This window comes from Peromyscus californicus, unplaced genomic scaffold (assembly GCF_007827085.1).
Source record: "Peromyscus californicus insignis strain IS unplaced genomic scaffold, ASM782708v3 Scaffold_2__1_contigs__length_46816999, whole genome shotgun sequence".
NCBI lineage: Eukaryota > Metazoa > Chordata > Mammalia > Rodentia > Cricetidae > Peromyscus > Peromyscus californicus.
In genome coordinates, this window is record NW_026294540.1 from 13181553 (window position 1) to 13201674 (window position 20122).

Sequence of the window (20122 nt, forward strand, 5' to 3'; positions counted from 1 at the left end):
CCTGGCTACGAAAAACAAAACAGAAAAAAAAGAAGGTCTTTTGCCCTGAGGAACGTCCTGGGTTTTGTTGCTTTTCTCTACAATGGCACCCTGATGTGACTGAGTGGTTCTCGCCAAAGCATTGCTCCTAAGGATAGCCATCTGTGCCTAAGCTGAGTGACGGTACTGCCCACAGGGAAATGGCCCACGGAGAAGGTGGTGTTTCATTGACTCTATCAACCAGACAGTATTTAAGAGGAAAGAAACCTTACAGTCTCTAGAATGCACAGGTAACAGCAGGCAAGCAAAGCTGCTAATATACAGGCCCAGGTTTCACGGGCGCTCAGTCCCCATCGCAGTCGCGCGGTGGAAGCTGTGACAGATCCCGGAAGCTCCGCCATGTGACTTCTGCATTCCTCCAGAGTCCAGGCTAGTGAGAGCCTCTGGGAACATCTGTTGAGTCTTAAAGCCATGTAATGTACATGAACATGTAGGCTTTTCCCCCTGAAGCTTTTGCCATTTGACAACGAGAAGCAGCTTAGCGGATGACCTCAGAGACCCACTTTGAGCAGCTCACATGAAGAAATGTGTTCGGTTCTCCAGACAAGCCTTTGCCACCAACAGCTGCTGGATGCTTTCAGGAGTTGCAAAGTGCCCCTCAAGCATTTCAACTGCAAGCCCTTTTAGTTTTCCAGACTATAATTTTACCCATTTAAAAAAAAAAATTAAAAAGTCCTCATTACAAATAAATACATCGAAGTTCCCTGCAGCTACTGAGGGCTAGCCCTGTTCTTCCATGGTTCTGGAAGGTGCCCTGGCTTCAGGCTTATACGGGTCACACCGAACCTTGTACTCCCTCCCTCAAGTGTAGCCCCAGCCAGCAGGAGTTTCTCCACTTGGTTCACGGCGCAGCTCAAACCCCACACACATTTACTTGGTTCATCTGGCATGGTTCCAAATTCACAATGAAGGTGGTTTTTTGTTTGCTTGTTTGTTTTGGCATAGAAATGTTTTAAAAAGCAATTGTCCCCAAATGCATGTTGGTCTGGGTTTGCAACTCCTCACACCCGCCGGTCCGGCCAGCCAGCAGCCAAAGTCGACGACGTCATGGAAGTCAAGTCCTTTTTTTTTTCTTTGTCCCCTTAGACAACAAAGGGAAAAAAAAGAAAAGAAAAACCACACACACACACACACACACACACACACACACACACACACACCAAAAAAGAAAAAAGAAAAAGGAAAAAAAAAATCCCCAAACAAATAAACAAAAACCCAGAGATGACAGTCAAGGCTGTACACACGTGCTTGGTTTCCGTAGGACATGCTGCTATGGAAACGCAGGATGCAGCAGCCCCGTGCAGGGCCAGGGCCACACAGCCAGGCATGCGAGGTCGGGTGGTCCAGGCAGTTACTCCGGCTCCATCGCCTCCTCGGGCTGCAGTGGAGGCATGCGTGGCGGGGAGCCGGGGGCCGGAACTCCCCAACTTTCCACGCAGGGACCACCTTTCACAAGAGCGCTTCCTCCTCCCCCACGGGGGCTGGCTCGGGGCCCCGGAGGCTGTCTTCGCTGCCTTGTTTCCTGCTCACCGAACAGAAAATCAGCATTAAGGCTTGGAGAAATGATGGCGGAGCCCTGGCCAGTCTCCCACCTCAGCACGCTTCTGCTCCTGTGGGTCACATCCACTCTTTTAGACTGCTCCCCATTTCTACTTGCTCACTTAAAATATTTCAAAGCTGACTTTGCCTCCCCTGTAAATGGAGAAGCAAGATGGACCCCCAAAGAGCAAGGAACTATAAAATGGGGACCAAACTACTTATGGAACACCCCAAAGCGGGGTGTGCTGAGGTCTACTGTGCTCCCATCTTTATGCTCTAGGCTAGAAGTGTCTGTAGGGCAGATGCTGGGACACTTTTCCTTGGTCATTCCACAGTGAGCTCATGGGGCAGTGGCAGGACCCGTGTGAATTGGCCTGGCACGTGGAGCCTTCAGGAAAAGCCTGCAACACCCAGCCCATCCTCACCATCCAAGAGGGAAGGGAAGACCACTCCCTTCTCAGAAGAGCCCCTCATACCCCACTAGACCTGCCTGGTGTGCCAGCCACGGATGGAGTTTCAGCAGATGGAAAGGGGAGTTCTAAGGAGAGGACCCAGCTCCACGCTTCTTTCAAGCAGAGTCCCCCTTGTAGGAAGCCACTGGCCTCGCTACTCAAGGTTACTGTCCGACCCTCAACTATGATCTCTGGGCTCCACCCAAACAGGGGCCTCTGTCCCCACACAGGGAAGATAAACTGTCGTGTCCCTAAGGAAGAAACACCTATGTTTGGGAATGACGTTATCTGCTCTTTTATTTTTATATTCCAGAGGTGAGGTTCCTGGAAAGGAGGCCTGCCCTCAAAGCTGCCGACTGGTGCAGGCTGGGTCTGGCTGCAGACAGGCCTCAGCCCAGGAGCTCCCTGCGAATAAGCTCTACAAAGTCCCAGCCCTGGCAGGTAGCCCTAGGGTGAGGCTGTGTCCTCTGACTAGGGAATAAAGGCGCATACGGCACTGAGGCAATCTTAGTCTGTGGGTATCTTGCCGTTTTGATCTCACTGGAAAACACACAAACAACAGAAGAGAAACAAAGAACAGACTCTGCTCAGAGTCGGGAGGCAGCCTGGGTTTTGGTAGGCCTTACCACAGAGAAAAGAGAAGGCCCACAAAAGGCTTCCATTTCTCATGACACAAACGTGAGGCTTCAGGTCATCTGGGAACAAGGTGGCCAACCGTCTAACTGCTAATTTGGACACACCTCTCTGGCTCTCCTCTCAACAACACCATGCCCAAACAACAGGTCTTCTCTCTCTCTTTTTTTTTTTCCTTTTTTTTCCGGAGCTGAGGACCGAACCCAGGGCCTTGCCCAAGTGCTCTACCACTGAGCTAAATCCCCAAACCCCAGGTCTTCTCTTATATCCCACGAGCCCCTGGCTCCAAGGATATAGGTGGCCAACGAACATCCTCGTATAGACCAATTCCCAATGAAGAGAAAATAGTTCCCACTTGCATACAAATGTTCACAGCAGCCTCATTCATTTGTGACAACCAAGAGAGAAATCCCTTCCATCAATGGATCCAAATATTACTGTCCATCTAAATACTACTTGGTTATGAACAGGAAGGAAGTCCTAACACATGCTACACTGTGGATCAGCCTTGAGAATATATCCCATTTACAAAAACCCTCCAGAATGGACAAATCTGTAGAAAACTGAACGGACATCAGTGGATGCTGGAAACTGAGAGATCTGACTGGAGACAGCTCGGAGGAGGAGGAGGAGGAAGGTTCCTTCACGGGCTGAAACCGTGCTGATGGCTGCGTAAGTGACTGACTATACCGCACGCTTCACAACGAGGAACTATGGGGTGTTGATTATCTTATCAGTAAAACTGAGCATTTCATTTGTTTGCAGTGCCAGGGAGGGTGAAACCCACAGCTCTGGGGATGCTAAGGCAAGCACTCTACCACAGAGCTACAGCCTGAGCCTTGGACAAAGTTACCGTGTGTTCTATGTATGCGTTCACACATGTACGGAAGCCAGAGGTCAACTCTAGGCCTTCTCCTCAGGTACCAGCCACTTTGATTTTGGAAGCCAGGCTGACTGAACAGTGAGGTCTAGGGATCCCCTTGTCTCCGCCTCCCCAGAAAACTCACGCTACCTCCCCTGGCGCTTTACATGGGTCCTGGGAAATGGAACTCCAGCCCTCGCGCTTGTGTGGAAAACTTTAACAACTGAACGATCTATCTGGCCCCAATAAAGCTATTTTTAGGGGGCTGGGCAGTGGTGGTGGTACACGCCTTTAATCCCAGCACTCGGGAGGCAGAGGCAGGCGGATCTCTGTGAGTTCGCCGCCAGCCTGGCCTACAGGACAGGCGCAAAACTACACAGAGAAACCCTGTCTCGAAAAGCACAACAAAGAGCTATTTTTAACAAGAGAAGTGACTGACAGGACCTCCCAATAGAGTTCGGCAGTCTCACCAGGGTCAGTGCCCTGAGGCACTCGAGGGAGCAGGGTTACCAAACAGGTCCACCCAACGAAAGTGTTCATCTGCCCTGGAAGTTGTAAGTAACACTGGCCGACATGTGCAGGCAGGAAGGAGAAAGCCCCAACCCACTAAGGTCAACAGACAGAATGGGACTCAGTTCTAGTTTTTTTTTTTTTTTTTTTTTTTTTTTTTTTTTTTTTTTGGTTTTTCGAGACAGGGTTTCTCTGTGTAGCTTTGCGCCTTTCCTGGAACTCTCTTTGGAGACCAGGCTGGCCTCGAACTCACAGAGATCCGCCTGGCTCTGCCTCCCGAGTGCTGGGATTAAAGGCGTGCGCCACCACCGCCCGGCCTCTAGTTTTTTTTAAGCCACCAGAATTGCGGAGGAAGCCCTAGTGAAGAGCCACAGGATGCAGCAGGCCTGATCCGTGCTGTGTGCACACTTAGAGCACAGCCCCGGGGGCCACGAGAAACCTTCAGTGCCATCGACGTGCATGGTACGCAGCTATCCAGTTGGGCCTTCTGAAGACCTGGGTGAGTCCACAGGCATTCCGGGTGGAGCGCCATGCACCGCACGCAGCCCAGCCCACATGCATGACACGCCATTGGGACCCAAGCCCCTGGATGCCCCTCTTTGTAAACCCAGAGGCCCTCCGGGAGCCAGGCACAGCAGCTCAGGCTGAAGGCACGTCTGCCTGGTGGAGATGCCCGCCACGTGCTCTGCAGATGCCCGCCCCCAGGTCCCAGCAGAGGGGAGGCGGAAGGCACAGGCAGGCAGACAGGCATTACCTTGGGCTCAGACAAGGGCTCCCACTCCCTGGTTGGTTTTTTGCTGGAATTGCCAGAGGAAGGGAAAAGGGAAGTGAGAAGGGACCTCTGGGGATGCCCCCCACACCCCAGAGACAGCAGACCCCTGCATCTGCCACACAGAGCCTGAACCAAGGCGGTCTTTTTGAGGAGGTGAATGGACGCGTGTTCGCACAGGGAGTTCCAGAGCAAGACCACGTGACTCATCCATCACAATACCCCTAAAACACTCCTGTTTCTGGGGCCACAGATGGATACAACCCAGAATCCTCCAGCGAAAGAGTAAGTCCTCAGAGGAAAGTAGAACTTCAGGGTGGCTATACTGCCAACAGATGGATGCTGGCTGAGCTGAGGAGGCTACTAGAGCAAAGCCGGGGCCTACTGATGTCCCCAGTGTGTCTCTCCTGGGATGGCCCAGGCCTAGTTTCTAGTATACCGCCCCGGGGACTGGAAGGAAGGTAGGGGTCACTCACGTGAGCAGGTTTCCAGGTGCTGACAAGGAACGTTCCTCCCGCCGGCTGCCCTCAAACGGGTTCCCGAAAGAGCGTTTCCGGATCATGGTCTTTACTAGGATCTGAGGAGGGAGAAGGAAGGGGGCCGTCGTGGCTGGGCCACAGAGGGAACTTCCATGCCCCCTCTTTTCCTCTCTGGTCCCCACCAGCTCCCTGGGCTCATGACTATCACAGGCCCTTCCTACCCAAGAGCCACCAGCCAGAGCCATTCTGAGCCTGGGGGCAGCTAGCTTCTTGCAGCCCACTCCCTGGCTGCCCTAAGGTCCAGCCAGGCTCAGATGTGTGGCTTGTCGTGATCCAGTTCCAGCCTACCCAGCCCCAAGACCCTGTGCTCCTCAGGAGCCGGCTGTGCGTCCCCTGAGCCATCGCTGGAAGTCACCTGAGACCACTCTACTCCATCCCGACAAGAAATGAGCTATTTATGTCATAATTCTTGGGTAAGAGATGATACGTTTTCAAAATTGAAACCAAAGTCACACAACATAAACTCACCATTTTAAGAACCCAGAACCTCCGAGGCTACCGAAACCTATGGATGTTCAAGCCTCTTAAAGGAAGGCGTTCGGTATTTGTATATAATGTCTGCATATCCCCCGGTGTTCCTGAAACCATCTCGAGCTAACGTATAACACAGAACATAATATAGACACTTTGTCGACAGCTAGACCTAATCAGTTAGGGCATGACAAGTCAGGATTACATGTTTGGTGCAAGACCAATTTTCTTTTTTCATGTATTTTTGATCAGCGGTCGGTTGAGTTTATAGATGTGGAAACCAACTGTATACAGCGGAGTGGTTTTTAGTATATCCACATCACCTGGATCCAGTTTCAGGTTTTCATTACCCTAAAGAGAAACTCCATACCTGTCAGTAGCCACCCTGTATTCTTCCTCCCACAGCCCTTAGTAACCACCAATCTTCCTGTCTATATAGATTTACCTATTCTGGGCATTTCCTATAAATAGAACCATAATGTTACAAGCCTTTTGTGTCTAACTGTTTCTAAATTAAATTTTTAAAAAAATTGTCACATGTTTGAATGCTTTACCTGCGTGTATGTATGTTATTGGTCATAGTCAGGAAAAAAAGCTAAACAGTCAAATTCAAAGATCTCTTTGTAAAGGAAAAAAGGGGATATGACACAGAAATGATGAAATAAAAGAGTAGATTAATATACTTTAATCCAAAAAATAGCTATTAATCTCAAAACATTTTATATTGCCTTGGATTTAGTTTATTGATAGAAATTAAAAGTTAATTTTGTTATACTGTATGTATGTTTCTACTCTTGTTTAGGGTATTGTGTTTATGCAGCTCATTTAAAAATATAATGTATAATTAAGCAATACAGATTAATAGTCATCTACAATAGTCAAACTTATAGTCACGTTAGGTATGTTTACAAGATCATACACAGATCTATTTAGATAGACAGATGGTCTTCAAACACTTCAAAGACCTATAGAATATGACATTTAATACGTCTAATAACCTAAGGCTTTTCAAGACAGTGAGACATGTCTGCTCCTGACAGCACCAATCTAATTCAGAGAAGATGATGGGCATCAAAGAAACTCCATATGGGGTTCATTTATTTATGGCAAAAGCTAGTCATTTGGGCAAAGAAACTGCCCTTGCCTCAATTACCGACAGTATACTGTCCAAACTGGACCAGTAGGACACAAAAAATTGACTGCCAAACTTTGCCAAGACAAGGTAGGGTAGTCCTTCAAAATTCCCTGCTTCTCAGAAATGTCTGTCAGATATACTAGGCCTGTAGGCCAAAGTTGGGTGCCCCAACGTTACAGAAGAACTTTGGACAACTGTCTAGGCAGCTGATGTCCCTGTCGTTAGGTAACATTACACCCTTCAGGGGTCATTGATGGAGTTAAAGACTAAATAATTAATCTTATATTTTTCCTTAGTATCAGAACTAAGGAAATCATAAAAAAGTAAATTATGTATAAAACTTTAGATTCACAAAGATTAGATAGTATTTTCTCTAATTTTGCCAAATACAAATGGACCGGCTATTGTAACTGTAATTCATACTTGATAATGGTTTTTGTTATGTATAATTTTACTATGTTAAAGTTAAAACTTTTTTTAGTTAGACAAAAAGGGGGAAATGTTATGGAATAATCCTTCTGTACACTGTGAAAATGTGTTCCTATCGCTGTTAATAAAGAGCTGATTGGCTGGTAGCTAGGTAGGATTTTCAGGGCAAAGAGAATGCTGGCAAGGAGGGTGGAGTCTTGGGAGTGTGAGCAGATGCACAGAGAAGCAAGATGAACATGCCGTGCTAAAAGAAGGTACCGCCACGTGGCAGAGGGTAGATAAGAAATATGGGTTAATTTAAAATGTAAGAGTTAGCTAGCTGGGCAGCAGTGGTGCATGCCTTTAATCCCAGCACTTGGGAGGCAGAGCCAGGTGGATCTTTGTGAGTTCGAGGCCAGCCTGGTCTACAGAGCGAGATCCAGGAAAGGCGCAAAACTACACAGAGAAACCCTGTCTCAGAAACAAATAAAAAGTTAGCTAGTAACAAGCCTGAGCTATTGGCCGATCATTTATAATTAATAATAAGTGTCTGAATGGTTATTTGGGAGTGGCTGCCGAGATACAGAGAAACTCTGCCTACATAAGTATGTACACTCTGTACATGCCTGGAGGTGAGAAGAGTGTGCCAGTTTCTATGGAAATGAAGTTATGGATAAATGTAGGCTGCCACATGGGTGCTGGGGCCCTCTGCAAGAGCAGTAAGCATTCCTAACCACTGAGCCATCTCTCCAGCCCCTAAAGAAGTTTGTTTTTAAAATGTATGTATAGATGTTTTGCCTGCAGAGACCAGAAGAGGGCAGTGGATCCCTTGGAACTAAAGTTACTGACAATTGTGAGCTGCCATGTGGGTGTGGATGGCTGAGCCATCTTTCCAGCCCCTAAAAAGGTTTTTAGAGTTTTTATTTGTGGTGTGTGGATGTGGGGGGTGCACATGTGTGGAGGCAGAGGCCAACCCCTGCTGTTGGGGCCTCGCCTCCCACCTCTGTAGCTGTTCACTGCTGTGTGTGCCAGGCTAGCTGGCAAGGGAGCTTCCAGATGATTCTCCTGTCTGCCTCACGTCTCCTGCTAAGGATGTGCTGAGATTAGTCTGACATTTTACATGGGTTCTGAGGTTCTGAACTCGGGCTGCTGGGCTTATGTGGCATCCCAAGCATGGCTCTAACTCCAGCTCTGAGGGTTCTGATGCCCTCTTCTGGCCTCCATGTGTGCATGAATGTGCATCTACATATAATCACACATGCACACACACACAAATACACAGAATTCTTTCAAAATCTTCAAATGTTAGAGGAAAAATAAGCACTGACTTAGTAAAAGGTAGAACTACTCAAATGTCCATCAGCTGGAAAATGTAAAAAATGGTGGCACATCTGTATAGCTGAGTATTCAGTCACCAAAGGAATGAAGCTACGATATCACTACCACATGGGTGAGCCTGGGAAACACAACACTAATGCAAGAAGCCAGACACAAAGGGCCACAGAGTGCAGGAGTCCACTGACACCGAATGTCCAGCACAGATCAACAGAGGCAGAAGGCAGATCACCTACATTGGGGGTGGGGGGTGGGAAATTGGGGTTTCTTCTGATGTGATGAAAACATCTCAGCAGCAGGGAGATGACTGTACAGTATTGAAAATGTCCCAAATGCCCATGAACAGTTCACTTTGAAATGGTCAAAGGCAAGGAAAGCCACTTGAGAATAAAAGCCACGTCCCCAGGGAGTTTATAGTGATTGACAGCCCCTTTCCTCTGGGCTTTGGTAGGTGTCCTCCTACGCCCTGCACTGGCCTCTGATCCCATGAGAAGGCTGCTCTTTGGGTCCATCTTTCTCAAAAGGTTGGAGCCCTGAGAACTGATACCAGCTCATCTCTGTCTTCTCAAGACTGGCATGGCACTCATTATTTGCTGAATGGCAGGTACGCCGAGGGGCCTAGACCTCACATCTCCCGACACGGACAATTCCCAGCACCTGCCCCTCCTCCCTGCTCCAGTTCCCAGAATCTCAACCCTGCAGGCTCTTCCTGTGCTCCTGTGCTCTTGGGGTCGAGATTTAAACCTCTACTTTCCTTATGCTCCAGCAAGGTGGGCTTTCTGGAAGTTTCTTTTTTGTTTGTTAAACAACTTTTGTTTTGTTTTGTTTTTTTGAGACAGGGTTTCTCTGTGTAGTTTTGGAGCCTGTCCTGGATCTCACTCTGTAAATCAGGCTGCCCTCGAACTCACAGAGATCCACCTGCCTCTGCCTCCTGAGTGCTGGGATTAAAGGTGTGCACCATCAATGCTTGGCTTTAAACTTTTTAAAAAAGATTTATTTATTTATTTATTATATATACAGTGTTCTGCCTGCCTGTATCTCATTACAGATGGTTGTGAACCACCATGTGGTTGCTGGGAACGGAACCCAGGACCTCTGGAAGAACAGCCAGTGCTCTTAACCTCTGAGCCATCCCTCCAGCCCCTGGAACTTTCTTGTTTGATATTGCCTGTAATGTTCCTCTCGCTCAGCTGTCTACCCCTTTGCTCCCTCTCAGCAGGTTATATCCTGCCACTCTGTGTTCCTCCATTTCCTTTTTTTCTAACTTCCTGAAGCTTTTGTTAAGTCATTTACCTTCCTACTTAAGGAGTTTCTTGTGGGATGGAGTGGGTTTTTGTTTGCTTGGGTTTTTTTTGTTTTTTTTTTTTCCGAGACAGGGTTTCTCTGTGTAGCTTTGCGCCTCTCCTGGAACTCACTTGGTAGCCCAGGCTGGTCTCGAACTCACAGAGATCCGCCTGGCTCTGCCTCCCGAGTGCTGGGATTAAAGGCGTGCGCCACCACCGCCCAGCTTTTTCTAACTTTTATATTACGTGATTGAGTGTTTCGCCTACATGTATATCTGTGCACCACTTGTGTGCCTGGTACCTGCAGAGGCCAAGAGGTTTCAGATCCCCTGGAACTGGAGTTACAGACAGCTGTAAGCTCTGACTACTGGGACTCCGATCTGGGTCCTCTGGAAGAAGAGCAGTTGCTCTTAATCACTGAGCCCTCTCTCCAGCCCCTTTATCCACGTCTTAAGGGAGGCCCCCTGGGACCCATCACAGTGTCCCTCCATCAGGCACTTCCCCTACAGCCCCGTTATTACACCCGACATGCACTCCTCGGCATGACCACCTGCCTCCCAGTGAAGGCAGAGAACACGTGAGTTGCGCTCATGGCTGTTCCCCTCCCTGAGGAACCACTTACAAATGGTTCAGGAAGCATCACTCCAGTGACATACACCTACCCCAGACCCCCCAGGCCAGATGCTTTCCCTCAAGACAGTGGCACAGAGTCGGACCCAGCTTCCTCTCCCACTAGAGGCACAGAACGAGGTGAGTGGGTGAAGAGTGGACTAGGAAAGGTGAGTGGGTGTGGGTGAGTCTAGAGAGGTCATGCAGAGCCCCAGGTGGGAGAAGAAGAAACATGGATGAGTGCCCAGCCCTGGAGCCCAAGTTCTGAAGGAGGCACAGCGCGCGATAAGCAAGAGAGAGCAGGCGAGTTAAAAGAGCAGGGGCCAATTCCCAGACTCCCCGAAGGGACTCATGAGGCTGGTGCTAGCTTTATAGAGCCTGGGGCCTGCTTGTCCGCTGGGGCTGGGGCCCGCCAAACAGAACCTGGGCTTCTGAGAAGGCTATGGATGCTTAGAGCCTGAACCCTGGGCCTGCCGTCTCCCTCCTGGAACCAGACACCCTCCTAGGGGGCTGGCAATGGGGCGGCTCCTACAGTCTCCAAGCTGAGGCTTGAAGACTACTCCTTCAAGCTGCCTTCTCCCTGAGCCAGGACCCAGATTCAAGGCCACAAAAAGGAGCCCAGTGTCTCCCCAGCGAAACCCTGTGTCATATATTCGGGAAGAGCTTTCTGTAGCGTGAGGTAGGAGCCCCTGGCACTGAGAACTACCCGCGTGGCCGGATATGAGACAAGCCAAGTTAGGCGCTCTGGAGTCCCTTACCAGCTGGGAATCCTGTCTTGGACGCTGAGGCTCCAGGTCCACTGCGGACTCTGGTCTGATTGTCCTCATCTCCCTGTCTCCTCTCCCCTAACATGCTCTGAATTCTAGAAGAGCAAGTGGTACAATGCCCATAGGGGGCTACCCATCTCTATAGAAGAGCGGTACGATGCCCGTAGGGGCTACCCATCTCTATAGAAGAGCAGTACGATGCCCGCAGGGGGCTACCCATCTCTATAGAAACCTGGGAGCCCCAGGGCTACCTGGGCCCAAAGAGTGGCTGTGATTCAGGAGTAACTCCCAACAGGATGCTGATCCTCAGCTCCCACATCTGCTTGCTTCCCAGGCATCTGGTATGTGCCCAGCCCGGCCCTCTCTAGCCTGGCTTCACTCAGGCTCTCTCAGTTCCTGTGCTTGGTCAGTGGGACCTTCCCGCCTTACCACAGTCGCCAGGCTGGGAATGTGTTTGACTGAATTCTCGACCTCCTCTTCGGTCACCTCGACCAGGGTGCAGTTCTCGTCCTCCGACGGCAATGGCTCGGCCCCGTGCCTCGTGACCCAAGGGTGCAGCTTCAAGGAATGACAGCAGGGGTGAGGGACGGGCGGGCGCCGCTGGTTCCCACAAGGCCCTGCCAGTGAGCAGTGCCAAGGAGGGAGGGGGCATGCAGGAAGGAGAGGCCGGGGCCTGGGTCAGGCATGCGGGAGAGCTGGTGATCCAGGCAGGGAGGGTAGGTGAGGTGAGAGGAAATGAGGAAAGGCAGAGGCAGAGAATGGGGGCGTGCTGCAGAGCTGTGATATGTGCAGAGGCAGACCTCCATCTGGTCCCTGGTCACGGCAGGAATGACCAGAGCCTGGCATCAGCCTTGCCCAGCTGCCCCAGGAACACTCACTGGTCCCCAGCAACTCTCCCTGACAACAGAGGCCGTTCTCTGAACAAGCACCTTTTCCCATTCCACGGGACAGGAAACAAGGAGTTACGGTGCGGCCTAGATGGAAGGGCACACTCCGAAGAGCACCCGGGCCCCCTCTCTGGGGTCCAAGTCCTTCTCTGCGACTTTTGGACCCTCTTAAAGACACCCTTCCAGTTCAAGGGAGCCAGGCACCTCAGAAGCCCTGGAGCATCTCTCGAGATGTCTTTCTTTCTTTTTCAAGACACGGTCTCACATCTCTCGGGCTGGCCTCTAACTCACTGGGTTACCAAGGATGACCTTAAACCTGACCCTGCCTCGGCATCCCCCACATGCTGTGACTGTAGGCATGCAGACCATGTCCGATTTATACAGTACTAGAAACAGAACCCGGGGCTTCATGCACACCAGTCAATGATTCTACCAACTGAGTGACATCCCCAGCCCACCTTGGGATTTGTTTTTTTTTTAAGGGCCAGATGTGTTGTGTCCTTGGCATTGACAGGGGAGTGTGGAGTGACGGACAAGGCTTCTTTTGCCGGAAGCACTTTCTACTACAGAGTAGAATTCAGCAGATGGAGGTTCAACTGCCCACTAACTTCCTCCCGCCCTCTCTGCAGGTCCTCACAGGGACCGACCGGCCTACATCTTTGACGGGGCCAGAGAAAGGACTTGAGGGGGCTAGAGAGATGGCCCAGCGGTTAAGAGCACTGGCTGCTCTTCCAGAGGACCCAGGTTCAATTCCCAGCACCCACATGGCAGCTCACAACTGTCTGTAACTCCAGTTCCAGGGGATCTTCACCCCAATGCACATAAAATAAAGTTTAAAAAAAATATATTAAAGAAAGGACTTGAGGTTCAGCAGCCAGTACATGGAGCACACAGAGAGAGGCCCCCTGACCACGCTTTCAGGGTGGACACCATCGGTACAAGCTAATGAGAGGAAGCACAGGCAGCCCAGCTGATCGGTCACAGATCCCACAGTGGAAACAACCATCAGTCCCTGCCCCCAGCAGCACTCAACAGCCCAGAGGCTCCAGGACATGGGAAGGCAGCCATGCCAGGAAGGTGTGGTGCTGTGGACAGGGCGGAGCCAAACGTTTCCAAGCACAGGCCACAGGCCTCAAGTACTAGCCCTCATAGCCAGCAGCAGTCAAGTACCTTGATTTCAGGCACCACAATCCTGGACTCTGGGTTCTTGTCCAGCATTCGGGTGATCAGATCTTTCAAGTCTTCGGCTATATCAGGCCTGGCGGGGAGTGGAGACACATCATGGGTAGGTCACAGAAAACTCAGGGACCGGACCGCTGAGGAATCGGAAAGAGGGGATGGTGGACAGACAGGCTGTACTCACTGGTCTGGAAACTCCAGGGCCTGGCTCTTGATCTTACTGTGCAAACACATGATCCGCTCATCCATGAAAGGGCACTGTGGAGAGGCCAGGGAGTATGGTGGTCAGTGGCCGCCACCTGCATCCTTCGGAGGCCAGCTGTGCTGGGTCACTCCTCAGGGACCACAGCAGAGAAATGAACAGCAGTGGCCCAGGCTAGAGAGGAAGCAGGCACCAGTTGCCCTTCACCCCATCCCCAAATCCGTGAAGTAACAGGAATGTCTAGCTGGTCTCCAGCCCTTACCAACGACATCACTGATATATGCTCTGTTGCTGAGCCGCAGTTTCCTACCTGCTTCCCCACCCACCTACCCAGAGAGCAGTAAGGAAGCTGCGTGCGTACGTGTGTGTGTGTATGTGCATGTGTGCGTGTGTGCATACGTGCATGTGTGCATACGTGCGAGTGATTATCAGAGTTTAGCCTGGCTCAGGTCCCACAGGAGATTCCCTATGACTAGACATCCAATCCAAGGTACCCTCTACCTGGGAATGACCTCCCCATCATCAACAGCATGGCTTGTTCTCTCCAGTCATGTCTGACCAAAACTACCTAAGTGGCCTCCCCTGGGCTTCCCTGCAGCAGACCTACCTCCTTCTTGCCAAGCACACCATCCCCCAGCTGGGCACTTAATCCTGACGTTACAGTCATTTATTGGTAACTCCTTTCCACTGGAGCCTCAACACCAGGTCAGGGCTTCCTGGCTGGCGTTCCTAGAATGTCTTTGGCACGGTAAAGACCCGCTGAACTAATGAAAACTGAAATTGGTTCTGGCTATCTTCTCAGGGGTTGTAAAATATAAGTATTGAACTGGGGGGGGGGGCGCGCGTGCGACTCAGTGGTACAAATGGTGTTTGGTATGTACAAGGCCCTGGGTTTGATGATAAATAGATACATGGATACTATAATATAATGGTAGATTCCAGGTGGCAGTGTTCTGAGTTTTTGCCATAGAATTCTCTCAACTTTATATTGAACTGAAAATTGTTCTAAAGATATATTTTTATTATATATAATTTTATTTTATATATATACATTATATATATAATGAGTATCTGCATGCAAGTATGTGTCACGTGCATGCAGTGCCCTTGGACACCAGCAGAGGGAGTAAGAGTCCCTGGAACTGGAGTTTCAGCCCATTGTGAGCAGCCATGTGGGTGCTGGGTCCTCTGCAAGAGCAGACAGCACCCCTTTTTTTTTTTTTTAAGATTTATTTATTTAGAAGAGGGAATCAGATCTCATTGCAGATGGCCCTGAGCCACCATATGGGTGCTGGGAATTGAACTCAGGACCTCTGAAAGAGCAGCCAGTGTTCTTAACCTCTGAGTCATCTCTCCAGCTCCAGCAGACAGCACTCTTAACTGCTAGGCCATCTCACTAGCTCCAAGAAAATTTTTCTTAATAAATACTCAGAAAAAAAGTTAAAAAAAAAAAAAAACTCCTTTGCTTCTACATAGAACAAAATTTTTCCCCCTTTCTTTTTTCTTTCTTTTGTTTTTGTTTCTTGAGACAGGGTTTCTTTGTGGAGCCCTGGTTGTTCTGGAACTCTGTAGACCAGGCTGGCCGTGAACTCAGAGATCCGCCTATCTCTATCTATGTCTGGTTTTGAAACAAGATTCTTAAACTTTCCTCCACAGGAGCACAAGCTCAAAAAGAAAGAGCCATGCTTTTATTGTTCACAGGATCAAATCGAACTTTAGAGTTAAAAGAGGTGCCTGGCCAGGTGTAGTGGCACACTCCTTTAATCCCAGTACTGAGGAGGCAGAGGCAGGTGGATCTCTGAGTTTGAGGCCAGCCTAGTCTACAGAGTGAGTTCCAGGACAGCCAGAACTAAACAGAGAAACCCTGTCTAGGAAAAACAAACAAACAAACAAACAAACCACACACACACACACACACACACACACACACACACACACACACACAAAAGAGCTGCCTCTAAACATGAATAATGTTGAGATGGTAGAAAAAAGAACCACAACAAGCAGAGAAAACACCACTCCCTAAATCAATAATGCCCTACGAACTATGATTCCCATTCCCATTCTATCCCCAGCAATAGTAGCCAGGAACACTTTGATGAAAAAAAACATCAAATCAGTACTAAGTAAGGCTGCAAAGAATGCAGTGATTGATTAGTGCTGTCTGCCCCAGGCTCAGGAATGGAGAGAGGTGGAGTGCTTGTTGTCTGTGCCCTAAACTCATCAACTCTCTAGAGTCTCCATAGTCTCTGTTGATCTTTCTGTTTCATTCAAATATTTTTATATCGATGAGAACATCATCAGAGATATGGATATTACACAGGATCATTTTTAGCTGTTCATTTAGCTGTGGAAATACAATTTGCAAATAAAGCTGTCTCCTTGCAAGGGGACCAGCCACCCACAGCAGTCATAAGATAGGGCATGCCACCCTCTTACCTGTCCAAAGACAAAGCAGTACAATGTCACACCCATGGCCCAAACATCCAAGGCCTGCAAGAAAAAGAGAGATCAGTGTGATACACAACATGTTTTTGCAGGTCCGATAACTAAGTCTACAACCTCCTTGGAGACCACCTTTCCTCCTCCTCCTCCTCCTCCTCCTTTTTTTTTTTTTTAAAAGATTTATTTATTATGTGTACAGTGTTCTGTCTGCATTTATCCCTGCAGGCCAGAAGAGGGCACCAGATCTCATTACAGATGGTTGTGAGCCATCATGTGGTTGCTGGGAATTGAACTCAGGACCTCTGGAAGAGCAGCCAGTGCTCTTAACCTCTGAGCCATCTCTCCAGCCCCCTTCTTCTTTTTTTAAAAAAATATTTTATTTATTATGTATACAGTGTTCTGCCTGCAGGCCAGAAGGTGCCAGATCTCACTACGGATGGTTGTGAGCCATCATGTGGTTGCTGGGTATTGAACTCAGGACCTCTGGAAGAACAGCCAGTGCTGTTAACCACTGAGTCATCTCTCTAGTCCACTTTTGTGGTTCATTTATTAGTTTTTCAAGACAAGGGTTTTCTGTATAACCACTCTAGCTGTCCTGGAACTTGCTTTGTAGACCAGGCTGGCCTCGAATGCACAGAGATCTACCTGCCTTTGCCTCTAGGGTGCTGGGAATAAAGGCTAAATCATCTTTTCTTAATCCACACTCTTGGTGTGAAGCACACCCTGTCTCCTAGCCTCCTTGGTTGGGACACGACACACTGGCACGGCCAATGAAATCAGAACTCCCCCAGCCACAGTGGTTGGTCGGTTTCTTTGCAGTTGCTATTCAGAGCGGGAAGGTTAGCTACTGAAGTTGATTACCGGATGGAAAGCAGCCTGGAGGTACCAGTGCCTGAACCTACCTGCAGGAAAACCAGTTCAGGAGAACAGACACAAAGATGGGCAATACCAACCCTTGTTTGAGTTCCTGTATCTGCCTGATGAGATTCACCAGCTATGTGACCCAGTGGGCATGTTCTCTATACATCTCATGCACTGGGTTTTTCTACTTAGAACCGAAGGACCCTGATACGCAGACAGAACTCAGCAGATCCAAACTCACCTTCCCCGAGAAGATCTTGCGGGTCTCTGAGAGCGACTCCGGGGCCATGAAGGCAGGTGTGCCTACGGTGTTGGAGAGCAAGGCATCGCTGCCTTTGAACTCATTGCTCACACCGAAGTCCGCTATCTTGATGTGCCCGTCTTCCCCCACCAGGAGGTTGGAAGGTTTGATGTCCCGGTGGATGATTTTCTGGTAGTGTACTAGATGGAGAGGACACCAATGGAAGAGACGGGGCGGGAAAAGCCCATGAGAATCTCTACTTGGCCACTCAGCCCAGCATGCCCCTGATGCCTCACCTCCCCAGCCCCAGATACCCCCCCACCCCAAACACACTCTGGGAGATAAGGGGAAAGTGTTTAAGGACGTCTACATCAGTCTCAAAACACCAACCGTCTACAGCACTTTTTAACCACCTGTCACAGCCTATTTCTGTTGAATCTGGCTTCCAGCCAGGCACACTGAGACTTGTGACCGTCCAACACAGTTTCATTTACCAATGGTCATCACGGTCAGCAAGTCAACCAAGCCAGAGCAGGCTCATCTGAAGTTTTGAACCACAAAGCAGAACGAGGGACTTGGCTTCTCAGGGGATATAAGAAGCAGACAATCCTATGGTCTGGAAGTCCCAAGTGCCGATTCTGGGGTAATGATGAACTTGGTGGTGTAAAAAGACTAATAGAGGCCGGGCGGTGGTAGCGCACGCCTTTCATCCCAGCACTCGGGAGGCAGAGCCAGACGGATCTCTGTGAGTTCGAGGCCAGCCTGGTCCACAGAGCGAGATCCAGGACAGGCACCAAAACTACGCAGAGAAACCCTGTCTCGAAAAAAAGAAAGAAAAAAGACTAATAGTTCAGGGCTTCACTCTGTGTTAAATGTGTTTCTCACTTCTCCCAATTAACTGTACAACCATCACCGGTGATAGGTAGGGGGTAAAAGTCACAGTGGCCAACAGGAGCCCATCAGAACCACTGACGGCTACTGGCTGATCCCTGGGGAGACACTTTATGTCACAGATGAGGAAACCAGGGTGCCAGGAGGAAGGAGGATCCCCACCCCAGGCTGCTGATGCAAACAGAGCCCTCATGGTACCTGGTCTGCATAGAAAGTGCTGGATTTCTAAAGCTCACTACTGGGCTGGGGAGATAGCTCCGTCAGTAAAGTGCTCCCAGGCACGAGGATCTGAGTTTGGTCCCCAGCACCAATTGGGGAAAAAAAAAAAAAAAAAGCTGGGCATGGTGGTATGCACTTGTAATCCCAGTGAGGGGAAGCAGAGATGAGTGCATCCCTAGGCCTTACTGGCCAGCCAGCTTGGCCCTCTTGGTGAGGTCCAGACCAAAGAAAGACTGTCTCAAAAAAAAAAAAAAAAAGATATTTTTTGTCTGTCTCTGTAGTCTATCATACTATATTAATAAAAAGGGCTGTCCTCATCATAAAAACAAATAAAAAATGTTAAAATGCCAGGCGGTGGTGGCGCACGCCTTTGATCCCAGCACTCGGGAGGCAGAGACAGGCGGATCTCTGTGAGTTCGAGGCCAGCCTGGTCTCCAAAGCGAGTTCCAGGAAAGGCACAAAGCTACACAGAGAAGCCCTGTCTCGAAAAACCAAAAAAAAAAAAAAATGTTAAAACAAGGTAGAGCGCTCCCGAGGGAAGACACTGAGGTCCTCTGGCCTCCATGCGCATGAGCACAGGTGTGCCCACATCTACAAAACCTCACTATGTCACTGCTCTTCATTTTTCTCTGCAGCAGGGAGAAGGGCTTCCATTGCCAAAGCACAGCCCGTCAATTCCCTGGACCGTGCGGGAGAGACCTCTGCAGCTCACATACTCCCGTGTTCCCAGCCACCTCCTCCACTCTAGCGGGGAAATGCAATACTTTCCATTTACCGCCCACTAACTGGGATGCTAACTACCCCAGAGGTGAGCAGCTCCCCCATAGGCCTGGCTTACAGTACTCAATGCCTTTGATCAGATCCTGGAAGTAGAATCGGGCCTGGTCTTCAGAGAGTGGCTTGAGGGTAGGCACTTCCATCACAGGCCTGAAAGGTTGACACGCCGGTAAACAATGTAAACCAGATCCAGCTAGCCCTGGCTCACCCGCTCCCTCAGAGCCCAGCTCCCCTCACTCAGCTTGAAGGTGAAGCCTGGCATTGTGCCTGGGAGATAAACACTCACCCTTGGTTGACCAATTCGAACACTGTGGGGAAGAGAAGGAGGTAAAACTGTCATATCGAGCGAGACACTGAAAATCCGCCTCCCTCCTCCGCATCCACGCTCCCCTCCAGCCACCTCTCAAGACATTCCAAGCACAGAAACGGACCCTGGGAGAGGCTGAGGAGACAGACACACGCAATCTACCCAACCAAAGCTGCCCAGTGTTCCTAGGTGCCGCTGAGGAGGCAAAGGACCTCCTGAGAGCCACAGGACCCTACACCTGGACTTTATTTCTAGAACTCAAAAATAGCCAAGGAAAGCTGTAATTACAGGCTTGTAATCCCCACTGTTACAGGAGGCTCACAAATTCAAGGCCAGCCTGGGCTACGGAGCAAGTTCAAGACTAGCCTAGCCAACTCCGTGAGCTCCTGCCTCAAAAAGTAAAAGGGGGGCTGGGGATATAGCTCAATGATACAGTACTTGCCTTGCGTACATGAGGCCCTGGGTTTGAGCCCCAGGAATGACCACACATGCATACACTTATGCGTGCGCGTGTGAGCACGCGCGCGCGCACACACACACACACACACAGAACCAATAGTGCAAGCAGGAAAATAAAGCCAGGGGGAAGGAGAGAAGGCTGGATCCTGGGCTCTCCTCTCCTCCTGCCACTCATACCGGGAGAGGACTGATGCTAAGCTACGTCCTTGTGATGAGTTAGCTCTCAACTTGACACAGCCTAGAATCTCCCGGAGAGAACCTCGATGAGGAGCTGTCTATAGCCAGCTGGTCTGTGGGCATGTC

The 20122-nt window shown here is 49.7% G+C and overlaps 1 protein-coding gene across 5 annotated transcripts in view; it reads right to left on the reverse strand.

Moving 5' to 3' along the window:
* Positions 1-708: 708 nt before the first annotated feature.
* Camkk2 (calcium/calmodulin dependent protein kinase kinase 2) overlaps positions 709-20122 on the reverse strand; it is a 51846-nt gene continuing 32432 nt past the window's right edge. For 3 of the 5 annotated variants that reach the window (XM_052755344.1, XM_052755343.1, XM_052755345.1), the window contains exons 8-17: positions 19340-19361; positions 19115-19203; positions 17167-17366; positions 16059-16112; positions 13602-13675; positions 13409-13496; positions 11781-11909; positions 5281-5381; positions 4790-4832; positions 709-1561 (exon numbers count right to left, since the gene is read on the reverse strand). In XM_052755344.1, coding sequence (XP_052611304.1) covers positions 1391-1561; positions 4790-4832; positions 5281-5381; positions 11781-11909; positions 13409-13496; positions 13602-13675; positions 16059-16112; positions 17167-17366; positions 19115-19203; positions 19340-19361 — 971 coding nt within the window. In that variant the 3' untranslated portion in view covers positions 709-1390. The remainder of the gene's footprint in view (positions 1562-4789; positions 4833-5280; positions 5382-11780; positions 11910-13408; positions 13497-13601; positions 13676-16058; positions 16113-17166; positions 17367-19114; positions 19204-19339; positions 19362-20122) is intronic. The other 2 variants (XM_052755347.1, XM_052755346.1) reach the window with 2 other exon arrangements.